The following is a 15,248-nucleotide window of genomic DNA, read 5'->3' on the forward strand; positions in this document are numbered from 1 at the left end:
GATCTCAACACGGCAAAAATGTTCAGCTATACAATTTACTCGGATCGCCACGATCAGTAAACAAACTTCGCACAATTTCTACGAGCATGTACAAAATAATCGCCATAAGTTGTAAGAAGACCTCCAAAATTCTTTCCATACAACTTCTCCATCAATGCGTCGACAGCTGTGCTTCATTCTTGAACCAAAATGGTTTAAACTCACAACTTGCGATAGGATGAGGAGGATACTCAACGAACCAACTTGAATGGTAAATATCTAAGCGGAACTCTTGTGATATAATCTCCTGATACTTTAATTTGCTTTCACTGTGTCCAATACGCGTTTTCGTAAAGTACGATTTGATACTGTGGTACGAAGCCCGAGTAAACGCTCTTAGAGCGTCTAGTTGAGATGAAAGCCGTTAATCGCTTGTTCTTGTCTCTGACGGGCTTGTGACTGCTGACCTTAGCTGAAATCGTTCATTGTAAAGAGGCTCTAGTCGTGGCTCGGATTAACGGCTGTTGCGCACCTTACTGGTGTGTAAAGTCAATAGGTCCCGCATGCCATCATGTCTTCGTGAATCTAATTACGTGCACCTCTGGACATAAGTGCGACAGTTACCTATTTACTATACAACAAGAAATGCCCACGAGAATTCATGATTTCGGGAACAAGTATTTCAGCAGGGGGAGCACTATGTGGCATCCCAAAAAACGGCTTTTATAAATCAGAGACACTGCATCCAGGGGTGCAAATTGTGGGACACACGGTTCAACATTTGTTGATCAACAAATGTGGCAGCTCTTGTACAACAAATGTTGAACAGTGTGTCATGCGATGGTCAAGGTTGAATACTGAAATAGGCCGTTCAACATTATGAACGTTGTTATACGCAGTTGAATGAAAATAGAGCGAAGCTCTGTTCCGTTCAACAAGTTACTGGAACATAGTTCAACATTTTTTTAAGCAATAAATGTTGCTCAATGTTGAACCTTGTGTCACCAGCTTAGGTCCCATTTTACCTTAGTTTCAGTAGCCACACACTCTCCGTGAGTGTTTTTATATTTTGTTTTGGTCATGTCTCTCTCTTACCATTAGCTACCATTGATAGGGAACTTGTTTGTCCACGGTTATCAGTACATGGGAACCGGCGCGCATTTGAAAAAACGACTGAAGCGTGGAGGTTCAGGCATCAATCGATTGGACAAGATCGTCAAGCAACATGACATCGACTACCGTCAGGCCAAGAATTTGCAAGACAAGTGGAAAGCGGATCAGAAAATGATCAAGGCCATCGACAGGTTACCCGGGAGTAAAACCATGACCGAAAGCCTAGGATTGTTAAGAAGATTATGCACTGCGTGAAAGCCAAAATATTCTAGAGTATTCTAGACTCGAATATGTGATTGTGACACAATAGAATCCTAGAGTATTCAAGCCGCACACAACACGTGACGTACACCTGGAATATTCGTGTCGAATATGGTGGAATACGCTCCGTTCATAATCGTTGGAGGATTTTCGTTAAAGTATACCACACATCTGTCGTACTCCTAGAGTATGATGGCGAACTTTGTAAAAAGAACTTTATAAAAGAATGTAACAGTTCGGTTGCATAGCATTCTCCTAGAAGCAAAATTTAGACTATGAATTCAAAGTATGTGCGATCTGCGAGTATATTCGTTTATCCTCGAATACGTGATCTTGACGCTAAAGCTATACAATTCTAGAGTATTCATGGTGTGTACAACCGTGACGTGACGTGGAAAATTCTTATCGAATATGGGCATACGGCAGGAGCACGAGCGTATATTCGTTCGTTGACCAGAACAATTTTCTTTCTTTTGGGTGGGTTTTGTTAGGAATCCAAAGGAATTAAAAAGTGTGTTAAACTCGGCAGTTTGAACGCAGTTTGGGGGATATACAAGCTTTGGTATGGGTCCTCAGTACTTCACGTTGGCGTCAGTATTCGATCACGAATACGTTTCATACTTCGCATGAGTCCCGTGTCCCGGTCGAACACCACAGAACACTTGAAGTGTGTAGTTTAGAATACCTTAAAACCTTACGTATGCCTCAGTATTCAAACATGAACACGTTTCATTCTTCGCATGAGTCTCGTGTTCCAGTCGAACACCACAGAACACTTGAAGTGTGTCGTTAAGAATACCTTAAAAGCTCACGTATGCCTCAGTATTCAAACGTGAACACGTTTCATACTTCGCATGAGTCTCGTGTTCCAGTCGAACACCACAGAACACTTGAAGTGTGTCGTTAAGAATACCTTAAAACCTCACGTATGCCTCAGTATTCAAACATGAACACGTTTCATACTTCGCATGAGTCTCGTGTTCCAGTAGCACGCTTCACGCTTAGTTGGTTCAAAATAATTCTTTTCATTTAATCAATGCATTTAGAAACTGACAGTTGGGAGGACTACATGTACACGTAGGTTAGGACATAATGAACTTACAAGAATTGTTTCAATTTTTCAAGTTTTCCTTTCCCTCTTTTGAGAAATTTATCAATCCTCATAACTTCACTGAATATTCTGAACCTCACATGTAATTATTGTTATAACAAAGAAGTGATGTACTAAAAAGGTAAACACAATCACTGAAATAAATAATTATACAATGTAAGAGCAACTTTATTTTATCAATTGATGTGTCCATTTATGTACAGTGTACTCTGCTTTAAACAGTCTGTGACATCACAATAAAATTATAAACAGTACAACTGAATATATATTAAATACGATTAAAAACTAACAACAACTAATATATCAGTACATGTAAAAAGCTTGCCTAAAAAGAAAAGTCTTAACCTTAGCTTTTTGTGATATTCTCCCAATAATTATAATTTCAGTTCCTTTCAGGATTTGCTCCAGTCAATTTTTGACTGTAATACATTAAGTTCCTGAATTAAGTTCCTGTTAAGTTCATAAGATATATCTTCCAATCAATGGAATGGTAACAACAACCTTTTCTCTTCCATAATTAAATTTAACTTTGTACTGAACTGTCAAACATTGACTGTGAATTCTTTGTGCTGGAATGAAAGACATTTCTGAATGACTTTCAAAATCAGTACACCATACTTCAAGGGGGTCCGGAAACCAGTTCCTTTCAGGATGGGCCTTGAACCAATCAACCTCAGCGAGCACAAAAGTAAGTTTCTGCCTTTTGCCTTGGCCTTGCTTTACAACCACATCATTGGTAAGGAATCTGCAAACTTTTCCCGGCCTACACTCCCCGTTAAACCATTTAGCTAAAACACCATAATTCCTTGAACATCTGTATATTGCACCACTGATTTGAACTCTTGAAAAGCGGTCGCAGAGTCTTTGAGTAGAAACTACCTCACAGTTGGGAAGCAAAGTTTTATACATTTCTGTAAGTTTGGAATGATCATCATCATTTAAAGCAATCCTCTTGACCGGTGGCAAAGGAACAATTGTTCCACTCTGTTCTTCATTCAGCATTTCTCCAAGAGTGCCAGTTTGAGTAGTGGTAGCAGAAAGCAAACACTGGAATTGTTTATGTTCATTGGGGAAGTCCATCATGCGTAACTCAATATCCTGAAGAAATCTGCGCATCAGCTGAATACCTACAAAAGATACATATATCTGTGAACAGTCTAGAAATTAAGGTAAATGATTTGAAATTAAAATTCAATGTTGCCTGTGTAATTAACTGTAATTGAAACGGTTGATGAAAAAAGTTTTTGAGAACTCTGTTCAAAAAAAGCACATACATGTAAACAGGTGGGCTTACTGTATTTTCATACAGGGCAGGGTTGTTCAAAGCCCGGTTTAGCTAACCCAGGATTAATGTGAATTCTGATTTCAGTTTTGTAAATTTTAAGTGCGGATTTATTTTTGTATAGTTTTTGCTTCAGTTTTGACTTTGAATAATATCAAACTATACAAAAATGTGATAAGTTACCAATGTTGTGATTGTTCTTGTGGTACGACCCCGAGATGCCATTGTATCTCTCGAAGGAGAAACACCAGAATGAGTAGACTGGTCCATAGTCTCTGATACATTCTACAAGGTGACAACTCAAGTGCATGTTTGGAGTGCACTTTGTAGTGCCATATAGATGCTCAAACAGTTTACAAAACTTCAGAATTCTTGATTCTGCCTCTAAACACTGCTCCATTGTAATTGACTGACAGCAAATTAAGCGGCACGCAGTGACAAAATGCATCCATGTATCATAGTGTTCTTCAGGTAAAATTCCTTTCAATGCAAATGCAGAATAGTAAGATACCCAGTTCTTCCACTGGTCTGCTGTAAAGCCACTAAATCCTGTGGCAATTCTTGAAGGGATTCTTCCAATTTCTGGGGGTGGTACAACAGCATTGACTCTCCTCTGCAGCAACTCAAAGTCTTTCTCGTCTATCAAATCATTCTCTTTCCAGACTTTTAATGTTGATTTTGCCAATCCAAGGAAAAGGTTGTGCATGGGATCAATGATAACAAAGCGTACAGCATCATAGTATGGCAATTGAAGCAGCACAGAGTATTTTGTCCCAGTGTTGCGAACCATGGAATTAATCTCTGATTGACACTTTGCAAATCGTACAGATTCAGCATGTACTCTGTGTAGTTCATTTGTCCTTCTTTCCCATGTTTCTGTGTCAAAACCTGAGAAATCAGGTTTGGCTCCAAAAGAGCTCCTTGGAAAGGTTTTGAAGCACTTGTTGCAACCTGAAAAACAGTATTTAATATAACCAATTACAATGGGTGTTTCAACAAAAGCCTTCTAAGAGGACATGTGGTTACTGATAGTGAACAACAACAATGGTGCAAAAAAAGAGTTGTGGAGTTTTAGTTTTATTGCAAGTATTCTTTAAAATTTGAGTGCTTGCCATATATATGAACACTTGTTCTCTGCACCATTGCACACAATATTGCAAAGGCAGACATGCTGCAACCTGTTGCATGCAATGTTGCACAAGAAGTTGTACCATGCACCCAGGCCTTAACAATATGGCCACAGGCCCTCGTGGACCCGTAATTTTAAAAAAATCTTAACAACTGTTTACAGCAGTCTTGACTGTAAAACACTCTGCCATTTGAATTTGATGTAGAGAGAAATCAATTTCCTTGCTGTACAAGCAATTAAAACCTGGGAACAGAGCAGAAAAAGACCGAATCTAGAATTACAGTTTTACAGTTAACTGTTATAAAGCTGCATGAGAAACCCACAAATTATCCCGCACGGCCCCTGGTACTTAGTTGTACAATTGCCATTGGTTAAACTCATCACAAATAGATGAGCTTGGGAACTGGTGCCTGAAAGGTTAGCGGCGAGCAGAAGCCGTAAGCGGAAGGGGAGGTATGCATAGCAACCCTGGAAGCGAGAACCACCCCCAAAGGCAGCTGCTAACTGGCACCGTCTCGCCAAAATACAAAGCAAATGATCCGCAACGATCAGCTGGCAGCACAGTGCATGCAATGCAATGTGACACAACAGCACTGCAAATCTCCAAAGGACGCCCCGCAAGTCATGTACTGTAAAAGGGGAAACTGCTGACTGCATTGGTTTGAGTGTACCTTTGCCTAAATCATATTTAGCCACATTTAAAACTTTTTAGTGTTAATCAAGTCAAGTATGCACATTATCATGACACAGGCCCTTTAATTACTTGAAATAACTTTGGGATTGATCATGAATGAAAGATATCATGATACATACCTTTTGCTGCTGAATGGCCTGCAAAACCTCCACATTTTCTAGCAGCTGGCACATCACAACACAGTGCTAAGAGGGCAACGCGAAGCTTTAACATCCCTCCTGGAAGGCATGAATTCTCAAAGATTACTCCATCCCAGAAGTCTATTAGTTCATCAACAAGAGGCTTAAGAAATGAGTTGATATCACCCTTTAGTTCTTTGGGGCCTGGTATAATCCCGACAATTATCACATTTTCAGGTTTAAACCTCTCCTCCCGAGGAAGATTCATCAGCACTAGATATATCACTCCACAACTGTGATTGGTGTGCTTGTAAGGCTGAAACCAATCCACATTGAGCATAATGCCTAGGTTTCCTACTGTGGAGAAGTAAGGATCTCCATTAGAATCCAAGAAATCTTTCCAAACTCTTCCCTCAAATACATCACCCATTGAATTTCCTGTGAGGTCTCTTGTCCTCCAAGACTCACATTTTTCAAGAAAGCCAGGTCTTGTAATCTGTGCCCTCAATGAATCTGACAATTTCTTAAAACAGTACAACCTCTTAGGATAGAGGTAAGTGGATCCATTCTTGGATCGCATTTGTTTCATTAAATGCGCACCACACTGCTTCCTTTGGTTTCTCTGGGGATGATTCGGAAATCGGACATTGTCACATTTCTTTGAAACAACCCGCCCATTGGTTTTCCTTACAGTACATTCCTCAGTTTTGTACAATGGACAGCACTTAGGACAGGCAACAAATTTTTTAAACTCATCTTGTCCAAGTCCAATGTATGATTTGGCCATATAAAGTGTCTGTGGTAAACTTTGTGCAAATTTAACAACAGACTCAACCTTTGCCACATGTCCAATCATTGTGATAAAAAGTCTTAAGAATTTCAACAGAATTAGCATTCCATGATCAGAAACTTTATAAAGTGTTTGCCATAGAAAAAGGAACAAAACAAGGACTTTTGATTCAGACGACATTCCATACTGGCCAGCTGAGTCACTTGCTTCATCAGATTGGTCTTCTTCACCATACTCAAAACCTTCATCTCCAGTTCTGTTGTCATCGCTTAAATTTTCATCACTTACCTATGATAACAATAAAAACAGTTATAAGCTAGGATGATTGTGAAAATGAGAAATATCTTTTACACACATGCCATATTTCTACATGTAGGTATATTACAGATAGTCAAAGTGACCCGACAGCAGTTCTTCTGAGATAATCATGATATCATCCTATATGTATAACAGGCATACACAGCAGCCTGCTTGAGGGGGTTTATTTACAAAATATTGTCAGCTAAAGTAAATAGCTGAAATGATAGACAAGAATAAAATAAGCATGGCTTACAAATTCACCTGTTGTGAATGTCAATTTTTTATTACACTGTCAGCTAAAGAGACATTCAGCCACTATAGAAATACAGTTTAAACAGCTTTTAACAAAACACGACAAGTGAAGGCCACAGGAATCTGGTTTTTAAGGACTTTTGAAATTTGTTTATTTTTTGCCTAAAATTCAACGACAAACCCGCTTCAATGCGTAATATGCTTACATGTACACGTTACGTATTCAAATTCGGTTTACATGTCCATATGACAATGGCAAATGTAGTTGTACCACTTACTTCATCATTATTAACACAACCATTAAAACAAGGAGCTGCACTCTGTCTCATCAGTGTCACTGAAAAACACTTGATCCTCCTCATCAAACAAAGCTGACTGCTCTTGTTCCTCTTGATCATCACTGCTGTACATGTAGTTTTCATCATCAAGACCTGCCACTACTGATTGCATAACATCTCCACAATCTGACTGAGTTGCACTGTGACCAGTGACAAAAGGTTCCTTGGAAAGGTCAGTCTGCAAAGATGTGCTTCTCATTTGTCCCAGCCGCCTATGCTCATGGTACGTCTTCTTAGCAACACGCTTATTGCAGTGGTCACAAAATACACAGTTTCCTATAATGTGAGTAAATAAATAGCTTTAGAACAAATAAAGCAATGACTACAAAAGAATTACAGTCACTTCCCCCATAGTCATTTCGTCCCCGTTCACTTCACCTCAACCAAAAGTCGGTTCACTCCATAATTGAAGTTACTTCGCTCTATGTAAAGAAATTAGTGAAATTTGTCGAGAACTTTTTGTTTTGATGTTGGAATTGGACTGATTTTGAACTTATCTCAGTTCAGATTATTAACTAATACAGCTCCCAGTCACGTTCACTTACTCGTGGTGACACTAAATATCATTTCGTTCGATTAGAGAGATTAGGGTGAGTGAAACGAAGAATTACAAGCATGCCATCAAGATCATATGGGACAATGAATTTATTCAATTTTAGCTGTGATTATATAACAAAGAGAAAAAAATCATAAACGATACTACAACATAATAAAAATATTAATAATAATCGAACACTTCGAGTCATTCACGAGTATTAAATTTGAATACGGAAAAAAAGGCCGGATTCCTCTAGAATATTCCAGGTGTATTTCGAGTCAGCCGTAATCGAATACGTCAGAACATTGCGGCATACGCGGCTTGCGCCGATCCGTATTCGAGCGAATTCGGGCCCGAATATTTGGCTTTTCGCGCAGTGATGCAAGCCAAGAAAAGACTCAAGTTGTAAACGTTTGCAGAACGCATTTGAAAAATACGTATATAAAGAGTCGTCCCCGTCATGCATCTTCATTCTTCACAATATCACAGCGGAAAGCAGCGCTCAGTAACGTAAGCTTTCCAAGCATGTCGATGTTAAGCAACAAAGATGTCAACGGTTATCCACTGCAAGGCTACGATCCCGTCCCCAAACGTCCTAAAGCTAAACCTAAAGAAACCTTGAGTGATCTGGTCAAGTTGTTGCAAGAAGCCAACGAAAGAGAAGAAGCCGCTAATCAATGCGCGGAACTTTGGCATCGAGCTTACCTGGAGGTCAAGCAAGAGTATTTAGCTTTTAAGTACGAGGATCTGTGATCATCTTGCAAAAGACACAAAGACGAGACCAAAGCGGGTGACACAATCTGCCTGTGTAAAGAGTGTTCCACTGTGGACGAAACCCGAAAGAGTTTGGAATTGAAACTAGAAAAAGGAAGTCAAGAACTCAGTTACTGGCGAACGAGAGTGTTACGAAACCTTATTGAGTGAACATTTCCAACATGACAGAAAAAAGTGACGATGGTCCCCACAAGAGAGTTTGAACCTTTTCTTTATTACAGAGACGTTTATAATGATACCCTTTATTGGATAAAGAAAGCAATAAAATTAAAGTAAAACATAAGTAGTTTCCGTCTCTTCCATACTAACGAATACGATTGTTTGGTGATGGTTCAATGCTCATGGGTTTCCTGATCAGAACCCTAATGATAGTCCATGATTCCAGTCAATTCGTATTTCCTTTCCCTGGCCACGACTCTCTGAGCCAACTCTTGGTACGTTTGAATCCGTTCTCTAAAATCTGTTTCTTTATAGGCAGTGACAATGGACCATACTCTTCGATAACTGTCACACTCGAGGACACGTTTCATGGCGTCGTAATCCATGCCATCATACTCATCCATGAACTGGAGATGATGTTCGCAGATTTTGATGAACATCGCGAACCAGGGAGCTTCACTTCAATTAATTCGCAGCATCTTGCCTCAATTGATGTCATCAACGAACTCTGTTACTGAATCTTCCTTGCATAAGCCGCACTAGAAATCTAGTAAATATAAAAAAAGACGCAATAGCTCTTATTCTCGTATCAGAAGGAGTATCCCCCCCTTTAAAACTGTCCAACCTACTCTCTCACCAAAGCTCGACCTACGTGAAGACCTTCCCGGGGGCGACAGTGGAAGACATGTCCGATTATGTGATGCCCTCACTCCGCAGAAAGCTTACAGAGGTTATTCTCCATGTTGGTACGAATGATGTTAAGACCTCTGAACCTCGAGAAATTGCTGAAGGGATTGTTAACCTCGGATTGAAGATTCAAAACCACTCTCCAGACTGCAACATAACAATTTCGTCTTTAATTTTGAGAGCAGACGACAATCTCGACTGCAAAATCAATGAGGTCAACAGAATCGTAAACCGCTTTGCCAAGCAATATGCATGGAGAACGATCTCTCACTCTAACATCAAGAGAGAGCATCTCAACGCTAGTGGGCTGCATTTGAACGTGCAAGGTACAAAGCCATTAGTTAAAAATCTTGTTTCTCATTTAAACCTATGACAAGCAACTTGCTCGGATCTTGAAAGGTCTCCTTCAAGCCCCTCTTCTCACGTCCATTCTGTCCCTCCTAATATATTTTCCTTTAATACTCAAACATTGATTCCTAGCAAACGTGGCTTTAAAATGGCCTGCTTAAACATCACTAGTCTCCCGAGACATATCGACGAGCTTCGCATCATTTTGCATAGTAAACGCCTCGATTTGCTAGCAGTCAATGAAACTCGATTACATGAAATTATCGCCGATAATGAGGTCAGTATTGATGGTTACGATATCGTTGGCCGCGACCGACCGCTAAACGGCAGAAATGGAGGTGGGGTTTGCTTTTATGTTCGTTCTAATATTAATTATAATGTTCGCAAGGACCTCGTATTTGACCAACTTGAAAGCCTTACTATCGAAATTAGCAAACCAAGAAGCAAGTCTTTTATTGTTGCTACATGGTATAGACCTCCCAATTCACCTTTTGAATTATTTTCTGATTTTGAATCCTTTGTTGGAAAGCTGGATGCTGAAGGGAAAGAGTATTACCTTATGGGCGATCTTAATTGTAATATGCTCTCATCATCTCTGAATAATGTAAATACCCAGGCGTTACTAAACATTACTGATATTTACAATCTAAAACAACTTATTAATGAACCGACAAGAGTAACGCCTGTGAGTAGCACTTTAATTGATGTTATTTTCACTAGTCACCCGGACAATGTATCTTGCTCTGGAGTATCTCATGTCGGAATCAGTGAGCATAGTTTGATTTATGTTTTTCGTAAAATTTCATTGCCATCCGCCGTCAAGGGAAATAGTACTGTTTCGTATAGGCAATTTAAAAATTTCGATCGTTGTAGATTTCGGTTGGACATCTTGGCTCAACCGTGGGCTGATCTCATGGGAATGGATAACCTCAATGAAATGTGGTCGAAATGGAAAACTTTGTTCTTAGTAGTGTGTGATCTGCATGCTCCACTCCACACTAAATACGTTCGTGCTTCTAAAAGTCCATGGATTACTCCTGAGCTTAAGAATTTGATGTATCGGAGAGAACGTCTTAAAATTAAGGCTTTGCGGACGGGCGATCCAAGTGATTGGAATAATTTTAAGAAGTTGCGTAATGAAGTGAACAATGAGATCAAGAATGTAAAAAAGTCCTATTATTATGAAACTTTTGAAGCTTACAATGGAAATTCGCGCAAGACATGGGAAACTATCCATGAGGTGACACGCCGCAAATCGGATAAAGCTGCAATTAACGAGCTTGAGCTCAATGGAACGAGAATAACGAATTCGACCGAAATCGCACAGGGTTTTAATAAATTTTTCGCAGAAATCGGTCCCGAACTGTCCAGGGATATAAAGGAAGTCGGCACCTCTTTCGATCAATATATTTACCAAACCAGCAATTGTTTTAGTTTCCAGCGTGTGACTCAATCGCACGTTTTGTCCCACCTGAATAAATTATGCAAGAGAAAGGCTACAGGTCTCGATTCTGTGTCAGCAAGACTTCTAAAAGAATGTCCGGATTTAATCTCCTGGTCACTCGCTCTGATATTCAACCAATCGATCGATACTGGTATTTTTCCTGATGAATGGAAAAATGCAAGAATCACGCCTCTTTTTAAGAAAGCAGGAAGTAGGAGTGATCCTTCTAATTATCGACCGATCTCGATTATCCTGGTTGTGGCCAAGGTTTTCGAGCGAATTATTTATGATCAGTTGTATCATTACCTAAATGAAAATAATCTTCTCAGTAGACACCAATCCGGTTTTCGCTCGCTTCATTCTACAGTTACTGCATTGATTGAAGCGACTGATAATTGGTCTTTAAACATCGATCGTGGCTTTATTAATGCCGTTGTATTTTTAGATCTTAAGAAGGCTTTTGATACTGTGGATCACTCTATTCTTCTCTCAAAATTACAAGCTTATGGTATTCAGGGTTCCACAAACCAATGGTTCTGCTCTTATTTAAAAAACCGAACCCAAACGTGTCTTGTAAACGGGAATAAATCGTCCAAAATGTTCCTTCGCTGTGGTGTTCCACAGGGAACGATTCTTGGGCCCCTTTTATTTCTATTGTATATAAATGATTTGCCTAATTGCCTCCAGCATTCCCAACCAAGGATGTACGCCGATGACACTAGTATTACTTTTGCTGGTAGTGACGTTGATGAAATAAATAGTTGTATTAATCTTGATTTGGGGAGAATTCGTGTGTGGCTTGCAGCCAACAAACTAACTTTAAATATGACAAAGACAGAATTCCTTCTGATTGGTTCCAAGCAAAGGCTTTCAAATTTTACAGTGAATCCTACTGCTAATATCAACCAGTTTCCGATAAAACGAGTCTCGACTGTTAAATCCTTAGGTGTACACATTGATGGCTTGGGAGTGTCATATCAATGAGCTTTCCAAAAAGATTGCTTCTGGCATTAGCGCCATTAAACGTATTAGGTATTCGGTCCCATATAAGACTTTACTTTCCGTTTACAATTCATTAGTCCAACCTCATCTCGATTACTGCAGTTCGGTGTGGGGATCCTGTTCTAAAAGTCTTTCTCAAAAGTTACAAAAACTACAAAATCGGGCAGCACGCGTCATAACTTTTTCAAATTACGATCGTAATACTGATGAATTGTTGAGGATGGTCAACTGGGTTAAACTGGACCGTCAACGCCTTGTTAATAAATCAATAATGATGTACAAGATTGTAAATAATATGGTTCCGGAATATCTTTGTTCACGCTTTGTCTTCCGTTCCGATACTTTGACTTATAAGCTAAGAGATAGTGATGGTACGCTTGCTATCCCACAGCCCCACACTAATTACTGTAAAAGAAGTCTTTCTTACAGCCGAGTTGTACTATGGAATAGTCTGCCCTTGAATATTAGACAATCGCTCTCCCTTAATCAATTTAAATCTAAGTTGAAGAACTATGATTTTGACAGTGGTCTTATATAAATTTTATTTTGTTTTTATACACGGCTTCCTTGTAAAGCAGGTTTTTATCATTTCTCTTATTCTAGTAGTTATTTACAATATTAAATTAGTTAGGTAGTTAGATTTATTTAAATTAAATATTGTATAGTCCTGAAGGAAATACCGTGTCTAAATAAAGATTTTACCTTTACCTTTACCTTTTTCCATGACCTCAGTGCTCAGAGAGGAGGAGGGGGATGGGGTATCGTCTTTTTTCTAGAGCCAAGAGTACATAAGACGTCGTGTAGTGGGCCAAATTCAAACTTCCCAGCATGGACTCTAAAAGAAATTAACCCTTTCACGTCAGGTCATTCGTCACGAGAAAGAGACTCGTGATGTGACTATTATTGTTTTGTCATGAACATTTAACAACCGTCCTAGGGAACTAAAACACTCTTATTGCCTTTGCAGATACTCAGTCACTGGGATAATCTACCCCTCAAAATCCAGAAAATGATACAGTGCTTGACAGACTGTCAACATGCTAAGGACGGAGTAAAATTTCCAACAGTGTTTCATCTGTAAACGCTTATTATTATTATGATTAGGCACGAATCTATCACCACCTTCGTTTGCTCAAACACTCCTATCCGTACAGCTATGAGGAACTCAACTAGGAGGAAGCAGAAGGGTGAATCTGCAGATTTCGGACAATTCCAACCATGGAATGTCTTGAGGGGATATGGTTTAGAAAACATGCAGTTCAAGGGGTGACTTCAATCATGGGCGTCTTCCCACTAAGGGTGACACACGTCCCGCTTTATAAAACTAAGGATTTGTAAAAAAAATTTTAAAAAATTGTTTATGAGTCACGTACGCCATCTTGAATTATGAATGCCAGAGAGGAGGAGGGGCTATCCCCCTCGCAATGACGTCAGCCCACCCAGGGAGTGGGAGGGGGAGGAGGTGGATGGGCTATCTCCTCCTTACCCATGACGTCAGCCATTTTCCACTTTTCCAGGCCCCCCTCAACGATTCACCGCCAGAGTGCAAGTCAATCATCTCTTCCCACTCAACCTCACCACACAAGCCCTCCTCCCCCCGGTCCACCCCCCCCCCACTTTATTAAAAACATAACCGAACTATTCCAAATCCCCTCTAAAAACCATCTTCCTGATCCCCTCTTACCACCTCTTTTCCATGCCCTATTCCTTCTCTTACCACTTTTCCACTTTTCCACTTTTCGACCTCATGCTGCCATCCATTTTCAGGCTGAATGGTTCTCCCCTAAACCCCCAACCACGATGTCAGGGCCGCTTCACCACTTGATCGCCACTTTTTCCTAACACTCCCTTTGAAGTGATCCACCTTCTGCACCACTTTTGCGCACTTTTTTCCTGCGGGCAAAGGAGTATTTTGTTCCACAGTAGAATGATTGACAGCAGTCCTTTGACGCACAGTACTAGCTGCACTACATTCTAATTGGCTGGTAAACGGTAGAAGTAGTAGTAGAAGGCTAGGTGGTGCAGTATTTTGATGAGCTTGTGCCGCTAAAGGATTTGCATTCATCATGCTGTACATTGGGTATCCTGTTGCATAGCAATGGTATGTCTACTATTAGGAGGCATAGTACTGTGGAGGTGCGCCCATAGGGCAAGCTCCCATCTGTGGACTAGCCATAGAAATAGAATCTGTCATTGCAGCCTGTGACGGGATTGTTTCAGTAGACGCTGGTGTTACTGTGGTTGTATCAGAGAATTTCTCCTTTTCATTCTCTCCCTAGCAAAGAAGGATGGCAACTAGTTAACACAGTGCAAAGCAGAGAAAATTACTGAGTGGACATAAAGGGCATTAACCCTTTTAATCAGATTGACCTGTCTGATCAACTGCTGTATTTCTGATCCAACTGAGAGGAATGGCTCTTACCATTTTCAATTCCTTTCCTTAATGAGTTAATCCCCCCTATGAGTGAAAATCTACTGAAGCAGGGCAACAAACTGATTTTGTCAAAATGGAACGACTAATTTCAGGCCTACTGGACCTCCTTCAAAGTGGCATTTTTTACCAGAAATCTTCTACCATTTGACTTTCATCTCAATTTCCAGAACTTTCGGCACAATGAGAAACACCCGAAGGTAATGATGTTGTTGTCGTTGTTATACATGACTCAATCTTAATTTAGGGATTGAAGTGATAAGTAAGTAACAAATAACAGCTTACAGAAAATATATACCAAGGTATAAGCATAACTTTAAACATAGCTGTTTGTTGAACGAAGAAACAAGCTTCATCAAAGAAAAACAAACCCAAGCACTACAGGTGCATTCTGATAAGCGTTCTACCTCAGCTTGATAATTGAAACAAACCTTTGTTTTAGTGTCATTTACAAAAGGTTTTCTGTTTTACCGGCTGTCGAAATTCCCATCAAAAAA

General features: G+C 39.8%; 2 protein-coding genes across 2 annotated transcripts in view; one reads left to right on the forward strand and one right to left on the reverse strand.

Annotated features, from left to right (window-relative positions):
* Positions 1-15,248, forward strand: part of LOC145481093 (activating signal cointegrator 1 complex subunit 3-like) — a 249,180-nt gene that overhangs the window by 137,042 nt on the left and 96,890 nt on the right. The window lies entirely within an intron of this gene.
* On the reverse strand, positions 3,782-7,935 carry LOC145480552 (uncharacterized). Its single transcript, XM_081458789.1, has 4 exons — positions 7,914-7,935; positions 7,379-7,644; positions 5,794-6,766; positions 3,782-4,715 (listed from the first exon to the last, which is right to left on the reverse strand). The coding sequence occupies exons 1-4, from the start codon at positions 7,933-7,935 to the stop codon at positions 3,901-3,903; spliced, it is 2,076 nt and encodes a 691-aa protein (XP_081314915.1). The 3' UTR covers positions 3,782-3,900.

Source organism: Orbicella franksi, chromosome 3 (assembly GCF_964199315.1).
Source record: "Orbicella franksi chromosome 3, jaOrbFran1.1, whole genome shotgun sequence".
Classification (NCBI taxonomy): domain Eukaryota; kingdom Metazoa; phylum Cnidaria; class Anthozoa; order Scleractinia; family Merulinidae; genus Orbicella; species Orbicella franksi.

What these genes read in the sequence shown, in the direction of transcription:
- LOC145480552 (XM_081458789.1), bottom strand. Translation starts at nt 7,935, where the DNA reads ATGATATTTAGTGTCACCACGA. An exon ending in GATATTTAGTGTCACCACGA is followed by an intron (nt 7,645 to 7,913) that starts GTAAGTGAACGT and finishes CTCACATTATAG; the next exon opens with GAAACTGTGTATTTTGTGAC. An exon ending in AATCTTTGAGAATTCATGCC is followed by an intron (nt 4,716 to 5,793) that starts TTCCAGGAGGGA and finishes TAATTGGTTATA; the next exon opens with TTAAATACTGTTTTTCAGGT.